General features: G+C 35.8%; 2 protein-coding genes across 2 annotated transcripts; both read left to right on the top strand.

Moving 5' to 3' along the window:
- The first annotated feature begins 756 nt into the window (after positions 1-756).
- LOC143612873 (uncharacterized) lies at positions 757-13,659 on the top strand. Its single transcript, XM_077086747.1, has 48 exons — positions 757-880; positions 2,479-2,776; positions 2,863-3,091; positions 3,171-3,510; positions 3,601-3,714; positions 3,800-3,928; positions 4,013-4,204; positions 4,298-4,492; positions 4,595-4,732; positions 4,855-4,971; positions 5,040-5,293; positions 5,376-5,479; positions 5,561-5,655; positions 5,752-5,988; positions 6,042-6,251; positions 6,339-6,420; positions 6,507-6,574; positions 6,741-6,886; positions 6,985-7,093; positions 7,182-7,328; positions 7,418-7,465; positions 7,558-7,686; positions 7,765-8,001; positions 8,081-8,212; positions 8,291-8,370; positions 8,446-8,551; positions 8,640-8,735; positions 8,815-8,973; positions 9,049-9,222; positions 9,298-9,512; positions 9,614-9,746; positions 9,825-9,950; positions 10,041-10,085; positions 10,157-10,234; positions 10,330-10,446; positions 10,546-10,672; positions 10,751-10,851; positions 10,934-11,272; positions 11,351-11,470; positions 11,575-11,622; positions 11,710-11,856; positions 11,936-11,997; positions 12,080-12,233; positions 12,310-12,501; positions 12,574-12,678; positions 12,766-12,900; positions 12,982-13,320; positions 13,400-13,659. The coding sequence occupies exons 1-48, from the start codon at positions 782-784 to the stop codon at positions 13,547-13,549; spliced, it is 7,197 nt and encodes a 2,398-aa protein (XP_076942862.1). The 5' UTR covers positions 757-781; the 3' UTR covers positions 13,550-13,659.
- A 3,147-nt stretch (positions 13,660-16,806) lies between these two features.
- Positions 16,807-19,326, top strand: LOC143612188 (F-box protein At5g07670-like). Its single transcript, XM_077086229.1, has 2 exons — positions 16,807-17,908; positions 18,711-19,326. Exons 1-2 carry the CDS (start codon positions 16,827-16,829, stop codon positions 18,973-18,975), a joined length of 1,347 nt encoding a protein of 448 aa, XP_076942344.1. The 5' UTR covers positions 16,807-16,826; the 3' UTR covers positions 18,976-19,326.
- Positions 19,327-22,012: the final 2,686 nt, after the last annotated feature.

Consider the following 22,012-nt stretch of genomic DNA (forward strand, 5'->3'; position numbering starts at 1 on the left):
TCTAACGACTCCTTGTAATCTCAAAATTAAATTGCTAACGACAATTATATAGTCTCGGACCAGTTATAATATCATCATCATCATCATCATCGTACTCAGTATATCCCACCAATAGCAAAGCTATGGTAGGGTCTGAGGAGGGTAAGATGTAGACAGCCTTACCTCTACCCCATGGGGATAGAGAGGCTGCTTCCGGTGAGACCCCCGGCTCGATAGTAGTTTTGCATCAAGCCTTGGACATATTACATAAGGCACATAACACTCAATCATCGGGACGCCGGTTGATTGGTGCATGTACCCTTGTCTTTCGGCTATCAACGCCACCACATGATGCCTGATTAACCTTCCATCACTTTTAACGTTATTTTTACAAAATTAGTAAAATAACGTCAAAATTAGTGCAATTTTACTTTTGCCCACCCGAGGGTTCACACATATATATATTATATGCGCGCACCGCAAGCAGGGCACGGACCAGTTATAATATAATTAACAAATTCCAAACACGATATGTCTAAATATAATCTCAATAAAGCCACGAAAGCCGCAACACAACCCGCGCAAATCCGTTACAGATAAGTTTAAACGACGTATTACTTATTTATCAAGCCCGAATCCAATCTATAATAATATAATAATAAATATTATTATCATTATTATTATTATTATTATTATTATCTTCTTCTTCTTCTACTCGTATAAAATCCCCAAATTTCCCTCGCTCTGTTTTATTTCGAAACCTAGTTCTGCAAGCAATCAATCGATTAACTGATTTCTCACAATGATTCCATTGGCGCAACGATTCTCGACTGAAATCCGGCTGTTGCTCGAGAGCCTCAACGAATCCAATTCCGATTCCGTTTTTCGCGAACTCACTCAGGTTAATTACGCACCTTATGTTATTAGATTCAATTGTTTTTGTATCTGTTTGTGTTCTGTTGATCGATCTAGCTGATAGCTCAAATCCTAGGTGTTTAATTAGCTGACGTGATTGTAATTGGAATTGATATCGGTATCTATCATCAAACCCTAGGTGTTTAATTAGCTCACGTTTAATGAGGCATGTATTTGCTCCACGAATACTGTTATTTGATCAGAAGAACAATAATACATTAAAGCTATGCAGTCGATATCGATGATATCGGTGCTATTGAGGTTATTGGACCGGTCAAAATGTCGATCAGAGATCGGTACATATAATATCGCGATATCGACCTTGACGATATATCGCTGATTTTCTCGATATTAGTTTTTTTACGTCCTAATTGTCAATTTTTAGTGTTTAATGTTAGTGATTTAAGTGTTAATTGGTTCCTACTTTAAAGCTATGCAGTTGATATCGATGCTGTTGCAGTTATCGGACCTCTAGCATAATATCAGTACAGATATTGCGATATTGACCGGTGTTTGACCGATATATCACCGATTTTCTTGATGTCAGTTTTTTAAGTCTTAGTTGTCAATTTTTAGTGTTTAATGCTAGTGATTTAAGTTTTAATCAGTTCCTTCTTTAAAGCTATGCAGTTGATATCGATGCTATAGCGGTTATTGGACCTCTAGCATAATGTCGGTACAGATATTGCGATATTGACCGGTGTTTGATCGATATAGCACCGATAATCCATGTCAGTTTTTAAAGTCTTAATTGCCAATTTTTAGTGTTTAATGCTAGTGTTTTAAGTTTTGATCAGTTCATACTTTGTTTTTAAAGCTATGCAGTTGATATCGATGCTATAGTGGTTATCGGACCTCTAGCATAATATCGGTACCGATATCGCGATATTGGCTGGTGTTTGACCGATATATCACCGATTTTCTCGATATCAGTTTTAAGCTTTAGTTGCCAATTTTTAGTGTTTTAGTGTTTTAAGTTTTAATTAGTTCCTACTTGCTACAGTTGTTAGTGTTTTGTAAGTTGCAAAAGATTAATTTGTTAATGGTGGGAGTTAGGAGAGTATACTGAATTGTTAGTGTTAAATTGCTATATATATAAGTTGTGCATGATATTAAAATTACCGGTATTCCACCGTGACAACCTATTTATGATATTTTTCTGCATTAAAGATTAGCTAAAAGTTCATACTTGTTAGTTAATGCCTCATTTAGAGTAGAGGGGTGCCCGTGTTATGTGGCAGGGAATACAACACACTAACACAGACACTGGTGAAGTATTATATAGGTTTGAAGGTTTAATAAGTATTCATAAAATTAAGTAATAACTACAAAGTTGAAGTTGTAGTTAGACTAATTTATGGTATTTATAATCAATATTATTCAGTTACGTTTTTTTTGTATTTAATCACATAAATGGCATGTGTGTGTAGAAGATAATTAAGATAGTCAAATTCATAGAAGACAATTGTGCTTCTTTAAACTCTTAAATATAGAGTAAAAATGTATTATATTATATTAGTATAGATGATGTAACTGTACACATTTAAGGGGTTATCCTTGTTGACATTGTGGCATTTTGAGCAGTTTGTTGACTATGGAACTGAGGGAAACATTCTGCTTTTGGAGACCTGCTTGCACCACTTTAATGTGCTTGAAAAAGACTTGAAAAGTACTCTTCTGGAGCCTGTACTTGCTTCAATTTTTAGAAAGTTGTTGGAAAAGCCGCAGTTTAGTACTGTATTCTCAATGTCAGTAAGGCCAGAAGTAATCACTGAGGAATTTCTGGATAATTTTTCTGCTGCTCTACAATTATCGGCATATGAGAAACTTGGATTTGGTCTTGCTTTGACGGATTCAGAGAATAATGACATCAGAATGGCTGGTAAGCTTTTTTTATGGTTCTGTAATCTGTACCTTTCTCAATGTTTTATGTTTATGGCCATATGATAATTATATTGCTGTTTGCAGGAAGAAATTTTTGTATGAGGCAGATTGAGGAATTATGTGCTACCAATGTCTCTTTGAAGACTGCTGACTTTGTTCAGGATGTATTGCTGTTTCTTAATAAGTCTGAAGTCCTTTCTAAACATGTGGACTCGTTTATGCAGTTGTTATCTCTGGTTCAGTTTGATGAGGATTCAGAGTTTATTTTAGCTCCTTTTCTATCAGAAGAACTACAAGACTCTAAGCTATTGAGGTGGTATATTATTTTTGTTGTTTATTCTATTGTAAATAATTCATTTCTTATTTATCATTTTATTATTTGAAAATTTCAGGAATTTGGATTTTCTGAATGAAGGCAATGAGAATGAATTTGATGCTATCCTAGCAGAAATGGAGAGGGAGATGAACATGGCTGATATGCTGAAAGAATTGGGTTATAAGTGCACACTAGACGTGTCACTATGCAAAGATTTGTTATCTTCTTTCTCACCTCTAACCGAAGTAACTGTCGCTAGGATACTCGGGACAGTTATCCGATCTGATGCCAGCTTTCAGGACCATGAAAATGCGTTTTACACATTTTATTCTGCTCTTGGTAGAGGGAATCTGTCTGATATGTCCTCGCCGAACTTTTGGAACACTGATGTCCTTATTGAATCAATTAAGCAGCTTGTTAGTTCCAGTATTTTAGTTTCTGTTTTTAATCAATTTGGCTGATGTATTTCACGCATATACTAATACTAATATGAAAAAAAATTGCAGGCTCCTGGAATCAACTGGACCACTGTGGCTGAAAACCTTGATCATGAAGGTTTTTATGTTCCAGATGAGGCAGCATTTTCACTACTGATTTCTTGTTACAAATATGCATCACAGGTTTTTATCTTTGTTTCCTGTAGTTTCTTATCCATCTAATATAGACTTATAGAGTTGAAGTTTATTTTTACTGACGACATTGTAGGATCTGTTTCCATTGGCTGCTGTTTGTGGCAATGTTTGGAGAAACACTGAAGGACAACTGTCTTTTCTCAAGTATGCTGTTTCTGCGCCACCTGAACTATTCACGTTTGCACACTGCAAAAGACAATTGGTACTGACATTTGTGTGTGTCCATGATTATTACATATATTATGAATGATGGATCCAAATATTTACATTTTATGTTTTCTTGAAGGCAAATGTTGACGCAGTCTATAGTCAGAAGTTGCAATCTGGTCATGAAAATCATGCATGGCTATGCCTTGACCTTTTGGAGGTCCTGTGCCAGCTAGCAGAGAGAGGCCTTGCGAAATCTGTTCGATCGCTGCTTGAATATCCTCTTGAACAATTCTCTGAAGTGTTGCTATTCGGAATGGCCCATGTTAATGTATTGTCCTTTCACATTTGTTGAGTAGTTTATTATATATCTGCTTCTCTATTAGTTTTTTTGGTTGATTTTACACAGCTTCAAAATATGCAGACACCATATAATTTCCTTCAACATGAGGTTTCTTTGGCTGTTGTTCATGTGATGCTAAAGGACGCGTCTGCTGGTGGCATTTTGCTTAATCTTTGGCGTGTTAACCCACCCTATTTGTTGAGAGCTTTAAATGATGCAATAAACATTGATCCAGATAACATCATAAGGGTCTTGGATTTGTGCCAGGAGTTAAAGGTTAAAATCTAGTTTTAATCTATTCTTTTCTTTTTTTTCTTCTTTCTAACTTCTGATTTTGAATTCAACCATTTATAAATATCATTTTTTTTTCTGTTACAGATTACATCTCCTGTATTGGATATGGTACCTATGTTTTTTGGTATCAGGCTGGCTGCTTTGGCTTCTAGGAAAGATCTTGTAGATCTGGAGAAGTGGCTGAGCTCAAATCTAAGTACTTACAAAGACACTTTCTTTGAGGTAAATGATACTTTCATCATCATACTGTCATGCATTGTTAGTTGAGATTTGAGATAATACTGTCATGCATTGTTAGTTGAGATTTTAGATTATATTGATGTATAAATTTGTTACCTTTGTAGGAGTGTCTTCGATTCTTGAAGGAGGTGGAATATAATGCTCAGGAATCCTCAAATCGATTACATAATTCCGGAAACATCTGGAGTTTGTATATGGAGACAACTCCCGTGTTCACAAAGGTTTTGTAGTTTTTTCAAATTTCATTATTCTTACATATTGCTAAAGTTTTTGTTCTGTTTTGCTTTAGGTTCTTCAAGCACATACAGACTTGCTCTCATCTAACCAACTTTCTAAGGAAATGGAAAGATTAAATTTGAAGCTTACAAACAACAATTCAAGGATGAGGAACAATGGTGGTCCTGATTCATCAACATCTGAAGTATATGCAGATGATATAGAGACAGAGGCCAACTCTTATTTCCATCAAATGTTTTCTGCTCAGTTGTCGGTTGATGCAATGATTCAAATGCTAGCCCGATTCAAGGATTCTTCTGAAAGAAGGTTCACCTTGTTTCATTTTACATCTGTATATTGTCAATACCATTTGCTATCTCTTTTTATTAAATTGTAATTAATCTCTCAGAGAACAATCCATATTTGAGTGCATGATCGCGAATCTGTTTGAAGAATACAAGTTTTTCATTAAATACCCTGACAGACAACTTAGAATCGCTGCTGCTCTCTTTGGTAAGTTAGTATTTGATATATCAAGTTGATATAACGAATATTGTTGTCTTTTTGGTATCTTTCTAAACTTGAAAATTGCAGGTTTGCTTATTAAGAATCAACTGGTGACACACTTGACACTTGGTATTGCCTTACGAGCTGTGTTGGATGCCTTGCGTAAGCCTGCGGATTCCAAAGTTAGTATTAATTTCTGGTGATAAGTGATGATTTTTCTATGCTTTAAACTACAAAAACATTTTTTTTTAAATAATGTTGAAAAATGTTGTATGCAGATGTTTGGTTTTGGTACAAAGGCTTTGGAGAAGTTTCTGGACCGTCTGATTGAATGGCCACAGTACTGTCAGCACATCTTACAAATATCACATCTACGTGGGACCCATCCCGAGCTTGTTGCTTTCATTGAAAGGGCTCTTGCTAGAAACTCATCAGGTCATCCAGATCCAGATGCGGCAGCCTACAATCCTGCTGCTGACCAACATCAACAACCCAATGTTGAGGTATATGTTTATGTTCACACCAAATAATGAGTTATGAAGTTTTTACAAATTTGTTTTTCTTGTAGGTGTCGGGTTCATCTTTCCCGTTAATAGGATCTGGTGGTACACAACTTGGCTCACAAATATCTTCTCCAATTCAGCTTCAGCAGAGGAACCAGAGTTATTTAGATGAAAGAAATAGAGCCTCTTTAGCTTCCTCCTATATGAAGTCTAACTTAACTACCACAGGACAAGCTTCAGTTGCTCCACCGAATGATCCTGTTAATATTCCTAAGGTAACCACCACGCTGTAATTTTATCTATACAAGATGGTTGTTTCACTCGGTTTTCTTTTATGATCATTTTTTGATGGTTAAATGCAGCCACATAGTGTAGTTAGTTCTTCAGCAGCATTGGCTTCAACTCCTGCTTTTACTCGTCCTTCTCGAGCTGTTACTTCTGCAAGTAAGCTTTCAACTTTTCTCAAATCTTTTATCGTCACATTCATGTAGGTCTTTTTGTGGTGTATTGACATATGGTATGTAATTCAGGGTTTGGTTCTGCGCTAAATATTGAAACACTTGTTGCTGCTGCTGAACGTAGAGAAACTCCTATCGAGGTATTGCTTATATTAAGATGAATTTAAATGGTCAATTTGCAAGAGCGTTTTTCCCTTTATAAACAATTTTGTAAAAGATAGGGTTGACTTGTGACAAGTACATTTATTTTTTCTGTATCATCTTGGTTTATGTACATATCTAATAGATTATGAATTTTCCATACAGGCCCCACCATCTGAAATTCAGGATAAGATTTCTTTTATTATTAATAATTTATCAGCTGCCAACATTGAAGCTAAAGCAAAAGATTTCACAGAAGTTTTAAAAGAACAGTACTATGCTTGGTTTGCTCAGTACATGGTCATGAAAAGGTGAGAATCTACATCACTAACTGAGTCCATCTTTTGGTGATAAGTTTGGTAAATCTGTGAAAACATTCAAACTAAAGTTAAACTGATCTTGTTGACAGAGCGAGTATAGAACCAAATTTTCATGACTTGTACTTGAAGTTTCTTGAGAAAGCCAACTCAAAACGTCTGAACAAAGAGATTGTTCAAGCCACCTATGAGAATTGCAAGGTCTAATTTACTACATTATTATCTGGTGGTTGTCATTGCTTTATTCCACATTTGTTGTGTTCCTAAATATTATATGGTAATGCAACAGGTTCTTCTAGGGTCTGAACTTATAAAATCTAGTTCAGAAGAACGTTCGTTGCTGAAGAATCTTGGAGGTTGGTTGGGAAAGATCACTATCGGTAGAAACCATGTTTTGCGTGCTAATCAGATTGATCCAACGGCTTTAGTTATTGAGGTTCCTATACAAAAACTTTCATGTTTAATCCTCACTAATGCCTTCATTGTTTTAAGTGTATCTGACTAAGTATACTTCTAATATTTTAGGCATATGAAAAGGGTTTGATGATTGCAGTGATTCCATTTACCTCCAAGGTACACGTTGATTGTTTATACTTTATGGTTATCTTTTTGTTTCCCCTGATTAAATGATGGTGAGATATTAAATTATTTTTTTGATGATGTAGATTTTAGAGTCATGTTCAAACAGCCTAGCATATCAACTGCCTAATCCTTGGACCATGGGAGTTCTTGCATTACTTGCTGAAATCTATGCAATGCCTAATCTCAAAATGAATCTCAAGTTTGAAATTGAGGTATGTAGACACACATATGTATGTATTTATGTGTGCTTTGTATGCAAACTTTATTCTCTATTTGTTGTGGTGTTTCAGGTATTGTTCAAGAATCTAAATGTGGACTTGAAGGAAGTAAATCCATCATCTCATCTTATTGACAAAGTGAGGGAAATTGAAGGAAACCCTGATTTTTCTACCAAGGATGTCGGGACAGCTCAGCAACCAATGGCCGGAGAAGTGAAATCTAATATATTATCTATAAATCAAGTCGAGTTACCAGTTGAAGTTGGTAGTTCTACTCATTCCGGTGGTCATTCACGCATATTATCCCAGGTTATAATTTTTTTGTAGTCTTTATATGTTTCTCAAAACACATTAAAACTTTTTATCTATCTTATATTTTGATGTGTAGTATGCTGCTCCTCACCATCTCCCTCCTGTTACTTTAAGTGAAGATGAAAAGATGGCAGCTTTAGGCTTATCTGATAAGCTTCCATCTGCTCAAGGGCTTTTACAAGCACAATTGCCCTTTTCAGTTGGTCAGGTTTGTATATGTCTTACAATCTATTTCTTATATATTTGTCTTGTATAATCTCCACCTAAATGCTGGTTGTCTTTGCAGCTACCATTGTCAAGTATGGATCAAGAAGTTATTATCAACCCTAAACTCCAAGCTCTCGGTTTGCATGTGCCCTTCCAGCGGTAATATAATCATATCTAATAAATAGAACTATTTACAGAAGCAAACTAGAAGTTCATTATTTGTTTTTTTAACAGTGTGCTTGGATATACGATGGAACTGGCTATCAAAGAAATAGTTTCTAGCATTGTTCAGCGTAGTGTGTCAATAGCAACTCAAACAACAAAAGAACTAGTCTTAAAGGTAACCTTGCACTGGCCCATTCTTACTGTGTGTTAATGTTATTAAATTCATACTTCAAATATGTTTACACTTTTGCATACAATGGCAGGACTATGCAATGGAGTCAGATGAGAGTCGTATACATAGTGCAGCTCACCTGATGGTTGCAAGTTTAGCTGGAAGTCTAGCTCATGTCACATGCAAGGTTAGATTTGTCTTATCACACTGTTTTAATTATCTTACTCTGTGGTTGATACTGACCTTGATCTTATTTCTGTTATCAGGAACCACTTCGTGGTTCAATATCAAGTCAGCTAAGAAACAATCTTCAGGCTCTGAATTTGAATGTTGCAACTGAACTGCTTGAACATGCGGTTCAGCTTGTTACTAATGATAACCTCGACTTGGGCTGTGCGCTAATCGAACAGGCTGCTACTGAAAAGGTTAGATTTGTGATATATCTAATTACAGTCTTCATTTTAGCGTACTTATTGATATATGTATTTTGTTGCATACAGGCTGTACAAACAATAGATAGTGAACTTGCACCTCAACTTTCAATAAGAAGAAAGCACAGAGAAGGACCCTATTATGATACAAGCCTGTATACACAAGGTCATGTAGGTGTGCTACCAGAAGCCCTGCGCCCTAAACCCGGCAGATTATCCCATTCTCAACAACGGGTTTACGAGGTACCATCTATTTCCATCATTGATTTATCATTCAGTATAAGGTTGATATTAATTATATGTCGTTTTTTGGCGCAGGACTTTGTTCGGTTACCGTGGCAGAATCAGTCTAACCAGAATTCTAATGCTGTACCACTTGGCCCGTCAGGTCCACCCAGTGGTGCTCTACACCGGGGTTACGGGTCAGGTTCTGTTTCGGGTCAGATGAACCTTGATATCTTCTCATCTGGTATCAATGTAGCACAGTCGTTGGATGCTGAAGATATGGAGCCTACTTCAGTAAAACTTCTTAGGTATGATTTGTTGATGGACTTGAAGGTTTCCCTTTTATATACTCACGTTGTATTGACATTTTTAATTTATATATATGTTTTTTTTTATTTTTTTATTTTAGTGGTTCATCGGTACATTGCTCAATGGGTGTTGGTATGGGTTTGCACAACTTTGAGAATGAAGCGGCTCTGTCTTCGTTTTCTTCAGTATCAGCTCCTGAACCACACATTCCAGAAGCTTCTAGTGTCCCCAAAGTCAGTATTTTGTTAATAATATCAGGAGTTTAAGATTTTGAGTTTGTATTGGTTAATGTGGTTTTTAATAATTGATAGGACCCGAGTGTATTTGCACAGCCTTTGCCTTCACCTTCACCTTTAGCTTCAGATCGCATTATAAGTACATCCACTGCATTGACTACTAAAGATGCAGTTGATAAGTATCAGTTCATCTCAGAGGAGGTTAACTTCTTGTTCTCTGTAGTCTTGTTTACTTTAATAATATTCTTAATAGATTTTACCACTGACCAAATCTATCAAATTTTCTTTCAGTTGGAATCTTTGGTAGCAAAGGAAGCGAAAGAAGCTGAAATTCAGGTAATGTTTCTTCTCAATCACCGTTAAAGATATTATATATCTAATACATATGAATTTGAAATTGTTTTTAGGCAATTGTTGGGGAGGTACCCGGGGTGATCCTTAGATGTATTAGTCGGGACGAGGCTGCATTGGCTGTGGCTCAGAAGGTAGTTATAGTGTTACATTCATTACCGCTATTTTAAAGCATACTTTTGTTAGCTAACCGATCTTAACATTGCATTGAATTGAACCTTTGCCATAGGTCTTTCAAGGTTTATATGAAAACGCAGCAAACACCTCTCATGTCGGTGCTCACCTTGCCATGTTAGCTGCCATTCGTGATGTCAGCAAGCTTGTGTTTAATCAACTAACTAGTTGGGTATGTTTTGTTCTTTTTCTTCATTCATTTGCTACAATGGTTTATATTTCAGTGGATTTCTAATTTCTTTACTAATTTGCTCCCAATGTGTTCTCGCAGGTAATATATTCTGATGATGAAAGGAAATTTAACAAGGATATTACCGTTGGCTTAGTTCGCAGAGAGTTGCTGAACCTTGCTGATTACAATAATCACTTGGCCAAGCTTCTTGATGCCGGGAAAAACAGTATGTGTAATTGTGTAAACTATATTATAATTTCTTTAGCATCCAGAAAAAGAAAACTAATGTTTATATGATAAGCAGAGGTGGCAACTGAATTTGCAATATCTCTCATCCAAACACTGGTGGCTAGTGACGCGAGAGTAATATCTGAACTTCATAGTGTTGTTGATGTATTAGCTAAGGTATGATATAACTCTTATATACTTTAAGTTCATCGTTACTTGATCAAATAATGTGTTCTGATAGAAACAAAATCACATGCAGCTTGCAACAACGCCTGATGCTCCCGAGGCGCTTCAACAACTTGTTGAAGTTGCTAGGAACCCTGCAGCCGGGAAGGATGATTTGAACAGACAACAAAAAGACAAAAAAGCGGCTAATCATGTTGTAGCAAGCAAGGATGAAACCAGTGTTCTGGAATCTTCTGAACCAGATCCTGCTGCTTTCCAAGAACAGGTTTCTCTGCTATTTGCTGAATGGTACAAGATATATGAACTCCCTGGTGTGAATGATCAGTTAACTGCTCGTTTTGTTCTTCAACTTCAACAAAATGGTCTTTTGAAAGCCGATGATACATCAGACCGCTTCTTTCGACGTCTTCTGGTATTTATTAAAATCTTAGGTTATTTTTAATTACACTTTTAAGGAAGCTTTGTGTTTTATCTTTTAAAATTTTACCAGTATATTGCTGTATCACACTGTATATCTTCTGAGGGTGCTGTCCAATCTCATCAGCAGACACAGGCATTATCTTTTCTAGCCATTGATATGTATGCATCACTAGTCTTTTCAATACTGAAGGTAGGGCCCACTGTTTGACATTTTGAACTTTCTATTTGTATGTGTTTATTTTTATTTATTTATTTTTTGCCTTGACACATCTTTTCACTATTTTGTATGGTTAGTTCTCTGCTACTGAACATGGATCAAGCAAGATGTCTCTTCTGTTAAAGGTTTGAAAATTTATTTATTTATTTATTTTTGAGATTTTAAGAGGCATATGATTTCTATAAAATATTAATCTAAATTCTGTGATGCAGGTGCTAACGGTGACGGTGAGATTCGTTCAAAAGGATGCCGAAGAGAAGAAAACGTCATTTAACCCTAGGCCTTACTTTAGGTTATTCATTGATTGGCTGCTTGACCTTAACACCCTTGATCCCGTCTTTGAAGGTGCAAACTTTCAGGTAATTACATCTCTATGCAGCTTATTTACGCTTTAATTATCACCTATGTCACTTCATTAATTTCCTTGTGCTGTTACAGGTTTTAACAGCTCTAGCAACTTCCTTTCATGCCCTACAGCCTCTGAAAGTTCCCGCATTCAGGTTAGTAACTGTTTTTTTGGATTATTATTTTAACGACTTCATTTTATATGATTTACATGTGATATAACACGTTCTTTTTCAGCTTTGTATGGCTCGAGCTAGTAAGCCACCAAAGCTTCATGCCAAAACTATTAAGTGGAAACGGTCAAAAGGGGTGGCCATATTTTCAACGTTTGCTGGTTGACTTGTTCCAGTTTATGGAGCCTTTTTTGAGGAATGCTGAACTTGGCGAGCCGGTTCGCATCTTATTTCTCTAAATACTTCTTATTTCACTAATCCTAAATGACTTTATCATCTTATTATTATTTGCAGGTTCGTTTTCTGTACAAAGGCACATTGAGAGTGCTTTTAGTGCTACTTCACGATTTCCCCGAGTTCCTTTGTGATTATCATTTCAGTTTCTGTGATATTATTCCTCCAAGCTGCATTCAAATGCGAAATATTGTACTTAGCGCGTTTCCACGCAACATGAGGCTACCCGACCCTTCAACTCCCAACTTGAAGGTTTGACTTTGATATATTGACCCGGTATATATAAAACATGATCCAGTTTAAGTAATTTTTTTTTTGTTTCAGATTGATCTGTTAGCCGAAATCAGTCAATCACCTCAAATTCTGTCAGAGGTTGATGCTGCATTAAAAGCCAAGCAGATGAAAAATGACGTGGATGAGTATCTCAAGGTACAGTTTTATTTGTAAAAATAGTATTGAATGTAAACGCGCTCGTTTATTACTGGAATAATAATATTAATATTATCTTCTATACAGACGAGGCCACAAGGGACTTCATTTCTTTCGGAGTTGAAGCAAAAACTGCTTCTTTCACCAAGTGAAGCTGCACGGGCGGGAACACGTTACAACATGCCTTTGATGAACTCTCTCGTTCTTTATGTTGGAATGCAGGTGCGTTTATCTATCTGTGTATCTAACCAACTGACTGACTGACCGTTTAACTAATTAACTAACTCTTAATAATGGTTTCAGGCGATCTTGCAGTTGCAGGCGAGAACACCACATGGACAATCAATGGCGAGTAATGCATCACTCGCCATATTCTTGGTTGGTGCTGCTTTGGATATTTTCCAAACATTGATAATGGAGTTGGAGACCGAAGGGCGTTACCTCTTTCTAAACGCGGTTGCTAACCAACTGCGTTATCCCAACAACCACACACATTACTTTTCGTTCATCCTTCTTTACTTGTTTTCCGAGTCAAACCAGGAAGCTATTCAAGAACAGATAACCAGAGTTCTATTGGAGCGGTTGATTGTTAACCGACCACACCCGTGGGGCCTACTAATCACTTTCATTGAGCTTATCAAGGTAATTAATGATTCAGGTTTTATATACGTCAGATTGATAAATGTTGATTAATTGTTGTGTTTATGAATTGATTGAGCAGAATCCGAGGTATAATTTCTGGAGCAGATCTTTCACAAGGTGCGCTCCTGAGATTGAGAAACTGTTTGAATCGGTTTCAAGATCGTGTGGTGGGCCGAAGCCTGTGGATGATGGTGTGGTCGCCGGAGGGATATCTGATACCATGCACTAGCAGCACTGGGATTTTTTTTGGCAAATTATTAATTAGGTTCTAGACATTTTTGATAGATATTTGTGTACTTATTTTGATGGATGAATATTATTCGTTCTTCGTTTCATATTGTTTTTCTTTAAGTTTGGCGATGCATGAATTATGGTCGCCCGTGGTCTTGGTACATTTGGATTTGTTTAAGTTGGCAACTGTTAGAAGTAGACGTGCACAAAATAACCGGTTCCGGAACCGAACCGGTGGAACCGACCCGGAACCGGTTCTAACCCATACCCGGAACCGGTTCCTGACCGGGTATAGGATTTCTCCTCGGAGCCGGTTCCGGAACCGGTGGAAAAAACCTGGAGGAACCGGTCAAAAACCCGAAAAAAACCCGGAGGAACCGGTCAAAACCCGACCCAGAACTGGTCAAAACCCGGTCAAATACCCGACTATACCCGGAACCGAACCGGGTTTGACTTTTGTTGACCATACCCGGAACCGGTTGTTCCTGGTTTTTTAAATACCCGATTTGTGCACCTCTAGTTAGAAGTGTCTTGTATTGACTTATTGTAAAGCTTCAGTGATTCACTCTGATTGCTTATGAAATTTGAATTGATCAAAATGAATGTGCGCTTATTAATCTAACCATGCCCCCTTTTCACGAATTGTTGCATTTATTGGAGTGATCCACAAATGTCCGAAAATTTATTTTGTTGCCTATTTCTATCCCGATGAGCTGAACCGAATGTCTCTATTTTTTTTTTAATGAGCCCCCTTGAAAGCTTGATGCAATTAAACGATTTTTTGTTCTAATTGTCCAAGCGATGTATCCTTGTCTAGTTTTGGCCATTGAATAAATGAAACTTTAACGAGTAACTAATAGAATTCCAAGGTTTCTTTTCTTTCGGTTATTCTTTTGCCACTTTTCTAGTATATTAGTAACGAAACTGATTTTTTGAATTATAGACTTGTCACTATAACAAGCCCGTTTTAACATATAACACATTTAGCATGCCATTATGCGTTTCTTTATTCCAATTCTCGTCTCTAAAAATGATCTTTTTTTGTTGCCAAACCAGTGTTATAGCCTAACGGCCATTCTAAGAACCCACATTAGCGGGTTTAAAAAGTTTCAAAAAAGTTTTGACATAGTTTTTATTTGCGAGGCATGAGAAAATGACATGTACTTCTCCGAGTAAGACCACTCTTGGTCTTGTACCGTGGAAATCGATTCCAACAAGCTAACATTCTTACTTTGTATTTTGAACAATTACCGCATTCAAACAATTCGTGATGAATTTTGTAAAGTGTAAACCTTTTCGAGTTTGATGCTATGGTTGTTGGCAACACCGGGTACCAGAACTTAAAAAGAACTTTACTAATATAATCTAAAACATAAATCATAAAGTATGATAAAACTGAATCCGTCACGATTAAACCGACCAAAGATACAAAGTAACTACATGATTAGCTAAAGATCGAGTTTATAGTATGTAAATTCAAGAATTACAAAACATTCTTACGCTTCTTTACGAACAAAGTAAAGCTTACCCATGACATGAAGAACAACAAAGGGAATGAAGCCAATGCTCATAACAAGAACAACATTTGGAGAGAGATAAAGCTTGAGTCTCCACTGAAGACACCTAGCATTCTTGCCGTTGACCACAAGTGGGGAATCTAAATTACAGAAATGTGTTTATCAAAATATCGTGATAGGCACATCATTAGGGTTGTTCACGAGTCGAGCCCAAGTCGAGCCAGGGTGGTTTCGAGCTCAAACTCGAAATTAAACGAGTCAACTTAGCTAGGCTCTAGCTCGATTTCGAAGTTAAACGAGCTTAAGATCAAACCAACGAGTCGAGCCATAACTCGAGCCGAGCCTGGGTCAATTTTGGCTCAGTTATAAAATGATCCAAATCAACCCAATATGTTATAAATCAATTTTTTATAGTTAGTTTTATTCAAGCTAGCCACGAGCCCGAGACCGAGCCTCGAGCTTTTTGAACAGACCTACACATCATGCGCACAAATCATTCTATGTCACGTGGTAAATAGCCAATATTTAGTGCATAGTGAAAGAAATAAGCAGTTAGAAGACCAAATTGCTCCCAACAGTAATTATGTTAACTAGAGAAATATATATAACTAGGTTAGAGTATCAAATTCGAAAAATTTAAAGATTATAGACCAATCACGTATTTTACAATAAATGAATGATGGAGTTAATTCATGAACCCAAGTTATGGGTTGGCAAGGTAGGGCCGACTTGAGCTAATGGATCGACCTTATTATTTAATTAATTATCGTAGTCACAGATAATTTTCTATTTTTTATTAGATAGAGAGAGATATCATTATTTAATAAATAATTAAATAACAGTTTGTATTCGTTTCTAGTTATAATCGGGTCTCCATATAACCCCAAAAGATTCCTGTTAGGGCTATCGGAGATTTGATCAATTTTTGAGTTATTTTCTTAATTAATATAGTTAGTGAATTACGTCAAATATTCTCAGTGTGTTTGATTAATCAATTACCAATTCACTTAAATTCGTGTTTAATTAATCAATTGCCAATTTACCTACGTGATTTAATTCACAAGATTATATTCACCAGTTCAATTTATATAGGGGAATTCTAGAGACATCCACACATTTTTGTTAAAAATCAACTAATATAGGACTATACGGGGTGTATAGGGTCCCATATACCCCCCTATAGTCATATACTTCCGTATAGAGCCCCGTATAATCCTTGGTATAGCCTAGATGTCCCTAATAGAACCCTCTATATACCTGATTACCTCCTATTATCATGACTCAAATCATCAAACCCTATAATCCTAACATTACTTTTAGTAAGATCTTACTTTTCCCAAAAATGACAAAACAAGTGAGAATAACTTATTTAACAACCTTTTTTTTAATAGCACTTGTTTAACAACCTAGTAGTAACATAAATATAAACCTAAGTAAAGACAAATCAATAATGTAGTTTAGAAAGAAAATTTGTGTGTCCCACAAATCTAATCCATCCACAACAAAACCTACACCCACACACACACACACACAAACACAAACACAAACACAAACATATACATACAAAAAATAATAATAATAACAACAAAGCAAGACAAATTTCAATTTCAGACACCTTTGACACTTTACAAAACACCTTCAAGTTCATTACAATTCATTTCAAGCCCTAACCCTAAATCCCCAAATCCACCAATTCCAAATTAACACCTTAATCACCATTAACCCACCAATTCACCACCACAATGTAATCACACCACCATGAGACTCAATTCCCCCAATTCACCCAATTCCGAAACCCTAACCCTAACCCTAGGTTCAAATTCTCCCAATTCATCACCTCAAGATTATACCATTTTGCTTTCTGATCAAATTCTGACTCGCATACTCTCCAATTTCACAAAACCACAGCTAATTTCAAGCTCCTTGGTGTGTAAACGGTGGCTACGAATTAGCGGCGGGTTAGTGACGACATTGAGGTTATTAGATTGGGAGTTTTTGGTTTCGGGTCGGTTATGTTTTCGGTTTCCGAATCTTATTGATGTTGATGTTGTTCAAGCTTGTGTTTTGTCGCCCCGGAATTCGGGTATTAGTTTGAGTAATAAGTTTATTTCGGTTCATGTTAATTCGTTCGTTTCGGAGGATGATAATGTGTGTGTTTGGAGACCCGAGTTTTTAGATACCCGTTTGATCGATAGGGGGATACGGGTTTTGTCTTGTGGGTGTGCTAATTTACGAAAGCTTGTGCTTTTCGGTGCGAGTGAGGATGGGCTGGCGTCGGTTGCGAACGAGTGTTTAGCGTTGCAGGAACTGGAGTTATGCGTTTGTACGGATGTGGATTTGAAAGCGCTTGCGGGGTTTAGGAATTTACAGATTTTGAAACTTGTGGGTGCGGTTAACGGGTTGTACGATGAGTCGGTGGTGTCGGATATCGGGTTGACGATTTTGGCGCAGGTGTGTCCGAGGTTGTTGAAGCTTGAACTTGTCGGGTGTGAAGGGAGTTATGATGGGATTAAAGCGATTGGTCAGTGTTGTCAGATGATGGAAGAGTTGACTTTTGTTGACCATAAGTTGGAAGGCGGGTGGTTAGCTGCATTGTCGTATTGTACGAATTTGAAGACTTTGAGGTTTCAGTCTTGCAAATTTATTGATTCGAATCCCGGGCCTAATGAGCATTTGGGGGTTTGTCCTACGCTTGAAGAGTTGTATTTGGAACGGTGTCAGTTGAGAGATAAGCAGGGGTTGGCAGCGTTGTTTTTGGTGTGTGAAGCGGTTCGGGAGTTGGTTTTTGAAGATTGTTGGGGGTTGGATAATAATTCATTCGGTGCTGCGAGTATTTGTAGGTATGATTATGTTCTTATTCTTTTCAATAAAAACCAAGCGTCCGGTTCGGTTTGGTTTGATTTTTAAGTAATTTAGTAAAAATGAATCCGGACAAAAACCGACGGTTTGGTTTTATGTATTTGTGAAAACCAAACTTTCGGTTCGGTTTTGGTTTCACGTGTAATATAACTGAAAAAACCGAACCGAACCGAACCGAACATGTGTGTTTCTAATTTTTAGTAATCTATAAGAATTTAATTAATAGTGTAACCCAAGTATTATTGGCTAAATGTATAATATTCAGTTAATTAATAATTAACAAGAAGATTTAGGCCCGAAATTCGTTATTTTTGGCCAATATATTTTCGGCCCAAAATTTTTAAGCTGAAATGGCAAAACTGAAACTGACCTAACCTAAGCTGAAAAACCAAAATCGAACGGCTTTTGAAAACTTAAAACTCGAAATTTGGTTTGGCTTGAGCCCAAAACCGACCCATGCATGCCCCTACTGAATATAATTCATTGATTTTTTTTCATTAATTTATTTAATTTATAAGTTTGATTTTTCTTTAATAACTTGAAATATTTAACCTTTTTAGAATATCTAAGCACATAGTTTTGTTTGATCTATTTGTAGACATTAATTTTTATTATGAGACAGAAAAGTATTAATCTTGTTAGTCAAAGAATGTGATTTATTGAAGTTTATGTTTAAATATGCAAGTGAAAATCTATTGAATGCTGCATATATCTAAAAGGACATAATTTGTAAGGATTAAATTATTAACACTCGTTTTCCTTTGTTTTTTGACGTTTTTTTAGGCGAGTGGTGTCGTTGTCTTTAGAAGGATGTTCATTACTTACAATGGATGGTTTTGACCCTGTGGTTCTTTCATGGAAAGAACTCAAAAGACTTAGTGTAGTTTCATGTAACAACATTAAAGACAGTGCAATGTCGGCTGAATTAGCGACTCTTTTTTCTGTCCTTAAAGAGTTAAAATGGCGGCCCGATTCGAGGTCTATTTTGTCGTCAGGTTTTGAAGGCACCGGAGTGTGGCAAAAAGGTGGAAGAAACTTCAAGATCTGATCTTTTTTTTTTTTTTTAATATTTTTGAGTTATTAATAGGTCACAACACATAGTATGCTTGTTCTACATTAGTTGTCTTAGGATTTAGAGAACAAGTGTATTACATTTTGTTACTTTACCTTCCACTTAGAATTCAAACCTTGACTACTTTTTTTGTTATGATTTACCGGTTGTAAGTTTAGATCCGATACTGGTTTATGCTCGATGAATCGCTGCAGGCGTATTTATAGGTCTCAGCAATGTTTAGTGTTGCAGATATTAGTGCCTGTTTTTGTTTAGTTACATCATGTATTTCTTGTTGGGCTTGTAGGCCTTTTGTTTAGGCTCGTTTTATTAGTTGAAGTCAAAAAAGGAAACTATGCAGAATGGGCGAATGGCCGGTTTTAGTTTTCTTGTTTAATAACTTACAAACCATAGTTTTGTCTCTTTATATTTCACGTTATTTAATTGTAACCATTGTCACTTAATAAAGAATGCCTTGTTACCCTTGGAATCGTTGGTGTAGGTTAGTTTAGACTGAACCAAGTTAAATTCTTGTGTTCTTGTTTATTGCTTTCATTTGTGTTCGATTCATGTGTATGTGCAGATCTTTTCTTAATACTTACATTATGTTGGATGGAATGATGCTACTACTTGTCAACTCACCATAATTTTTTTTTTAACTTGAAATAATGAAGCTGCAGAACTGGAAGCTTTAAGCAAGGATATCGGCGACTTCAACTTCTCAGATTCGAATGACCATTGTCGTCGAGGATTTTTTTGGTTTAGTCCTTGAGGAAGATAATGTTAGGGATGCATTTGGGAAACCAGGATATTAGTTGTAAGAATGATTAGAAACAGTGTTGCAAAAATCCCGACTATGCACTGATTAATTCCTGATTAATCGCTAGTCCCCACTTCATTGATTAATTTTGGGCTAGTCGGCTAATTAATCGGCCAACGGTCAAATGCGGACAAAATCAGCAGTTTTCGAAGAGATTCTGACCAAAATTAGCAGTTTCCGGCAAGATTCTAACTAATTTCCGACCAAAATATGTTTGTGTACATATAAAATTGAAAATTATATATAAATTTTTGTGCGTGTATATATAAAACTGAAAAATATATATTAAAGTCCGATCCGATTAATCTCGATTAATCGCTAGTCCCCACTCCACCGCCCGACTACCGATTTTTACAACATTGATTAGAAATAGGCTCCTCCGTTGTAATTTCTTCTATGACTAAACCTTTTTGCGCTTCAAATGAAAAGGAGGTCAATCATCTCTTCTTCGCGTGCGTGTTCTTGTTTACCGTTTGGAGTTGGTTATGCGCATGGAGCGCTCTTTCCCTCTCGCAATAGTTCGAATTTCATTCACATGGTTAAGACTTCTTTGGGTACATAAAAAGTGACAAGCTTAAGATGAGTTTAATTAATTCTGCTCAGTCGTCGATTTGGAAAGCCCGAAACTCTTTACTTTTTCAGGAGGGAGACTCGATCGTGTTAGCTAATTTTTCTCGATTGGAGTGATATTGTTCCATGACTTGTTTTTGTACCTTATAACTTTTGTATCTCGTCTAGCGTCTTGCTAGTTCCTTTATTGTCACCGTTCTAAAAGACATAAATATGTTCTAGATCATTGATACGAATGTTTAGGACTACTTTAATTATGTGTCGACTGAGCTATTCATTTCATTCTAAAATTTTATTAAGATCTATATAAATATAACAATGAGGTGTTTCAAAAAAAAACATATTTTGTTATTTATTTTTGTAAATATAAAAGGTCTCAAAAATTAAACTTGCCAATTATTGAAAATCTTAATACTTAAAAAATAAATAAATAAATATTGAATGAGATAATGAGTAACTTCAAATTTTTTAACCATGAGAACTTAATACTAGAAAACTCATCGGACCTCGTTAATATCGTGTTAACCAATGAAACGCCGTAGACCACTATTTATGTTGCACATATACTCTTTTAGAGTTCACGATAGACATCAGTTTAAGCAAAACCGAATCCAAGATATTTGCTAGAGGGGAATCAGATATTTACCACCACGCCACCCTTAAATATTACGAGTAGTAACTTACGAGGGCTCAAATCAAATACTTATCAACGGGGCATGTGACATTTTTCTATAAACCCGAATCCAACTTAAAGTGTGCTTGTGTATTTGAAGCGAGGTTGAGTACCGAATATAAATTTACATATTTTCGAGCAATTTACGTCACACTTGAGTCGATTTCATATTTTCGAGCCTAAACTTTATCATCATCATTAGGGGATCGTCGTGTTATACGTTTGATCATATATCAACCACGAAATTGGAATAAACTAAGATTCTAAAACTAGAGAACTATATTCTGTTATATTACTTTTAAAGTTGTACTAAATGAGAAGATATGAAACGATCATAGAGCATATTAATAATAAGACAGAATAAAATGATATATGTATAGGCTTTAAAAAAAATCTAGTTATAGATAAGATGGTCCAAATACTTATAGATGAAGAATAACTTGTTTAAAAGAATATTGTGTTGTTAACAATCATTTTTGACATGAAATTCTTTGAGCATAATAGCATTTTATGGTTCAAATGCTAGCAAAGTAAAATTTTTATTTTATTTTATATTTTAGAGTGATATTTTGACAAAAGATAATAATTGTGTCACAAGGAAATCTAATAATTTGCTTTGTCCGTTTGTGTTTGGTCGCAAACAAAATCCATCGAAAATAGGTGTTTGTTTCTTGTATATATGATTACTATTTATATATGTTTAAAATAGAAAAACAATAAAGTTACAAATTAACTAAAATATAATACATTATTGTTAGGTCATGTGATCTAGTTATGTCTATAGACTTAATAGTGAAAATGTGGTCATGTAAACGACATTAGGCATAAAGATTTTCATTTCTTTTAAACGTATATTATGGTTAGTGATAGTGAATGGTCAATTAAATTATTATTTTAATCTACTAACTATTTTAAACTATTTGCATAACTTTTATTATATTTTATTACAGATTTTTTAACAACTAATAGTA

This window comes from Bidens hawaiensis, unplaced genomic scaffold, assembly GCF_021521415.1.
Source record: "Bidens hawaiensis isolate Kalapana, Puna unplaced genomic scaffold, B.hawaiensis_p1.1 tig00002236_1, whole genome shotgun sequence".
NCBI classification, from domain to species: domain Eukaryota; kingdom Viridiplantae; phylum Streptophyta; class Magnoliopsida; order Asterales; family Asteraceae; genus Bidens; species Bidens hawaiensis.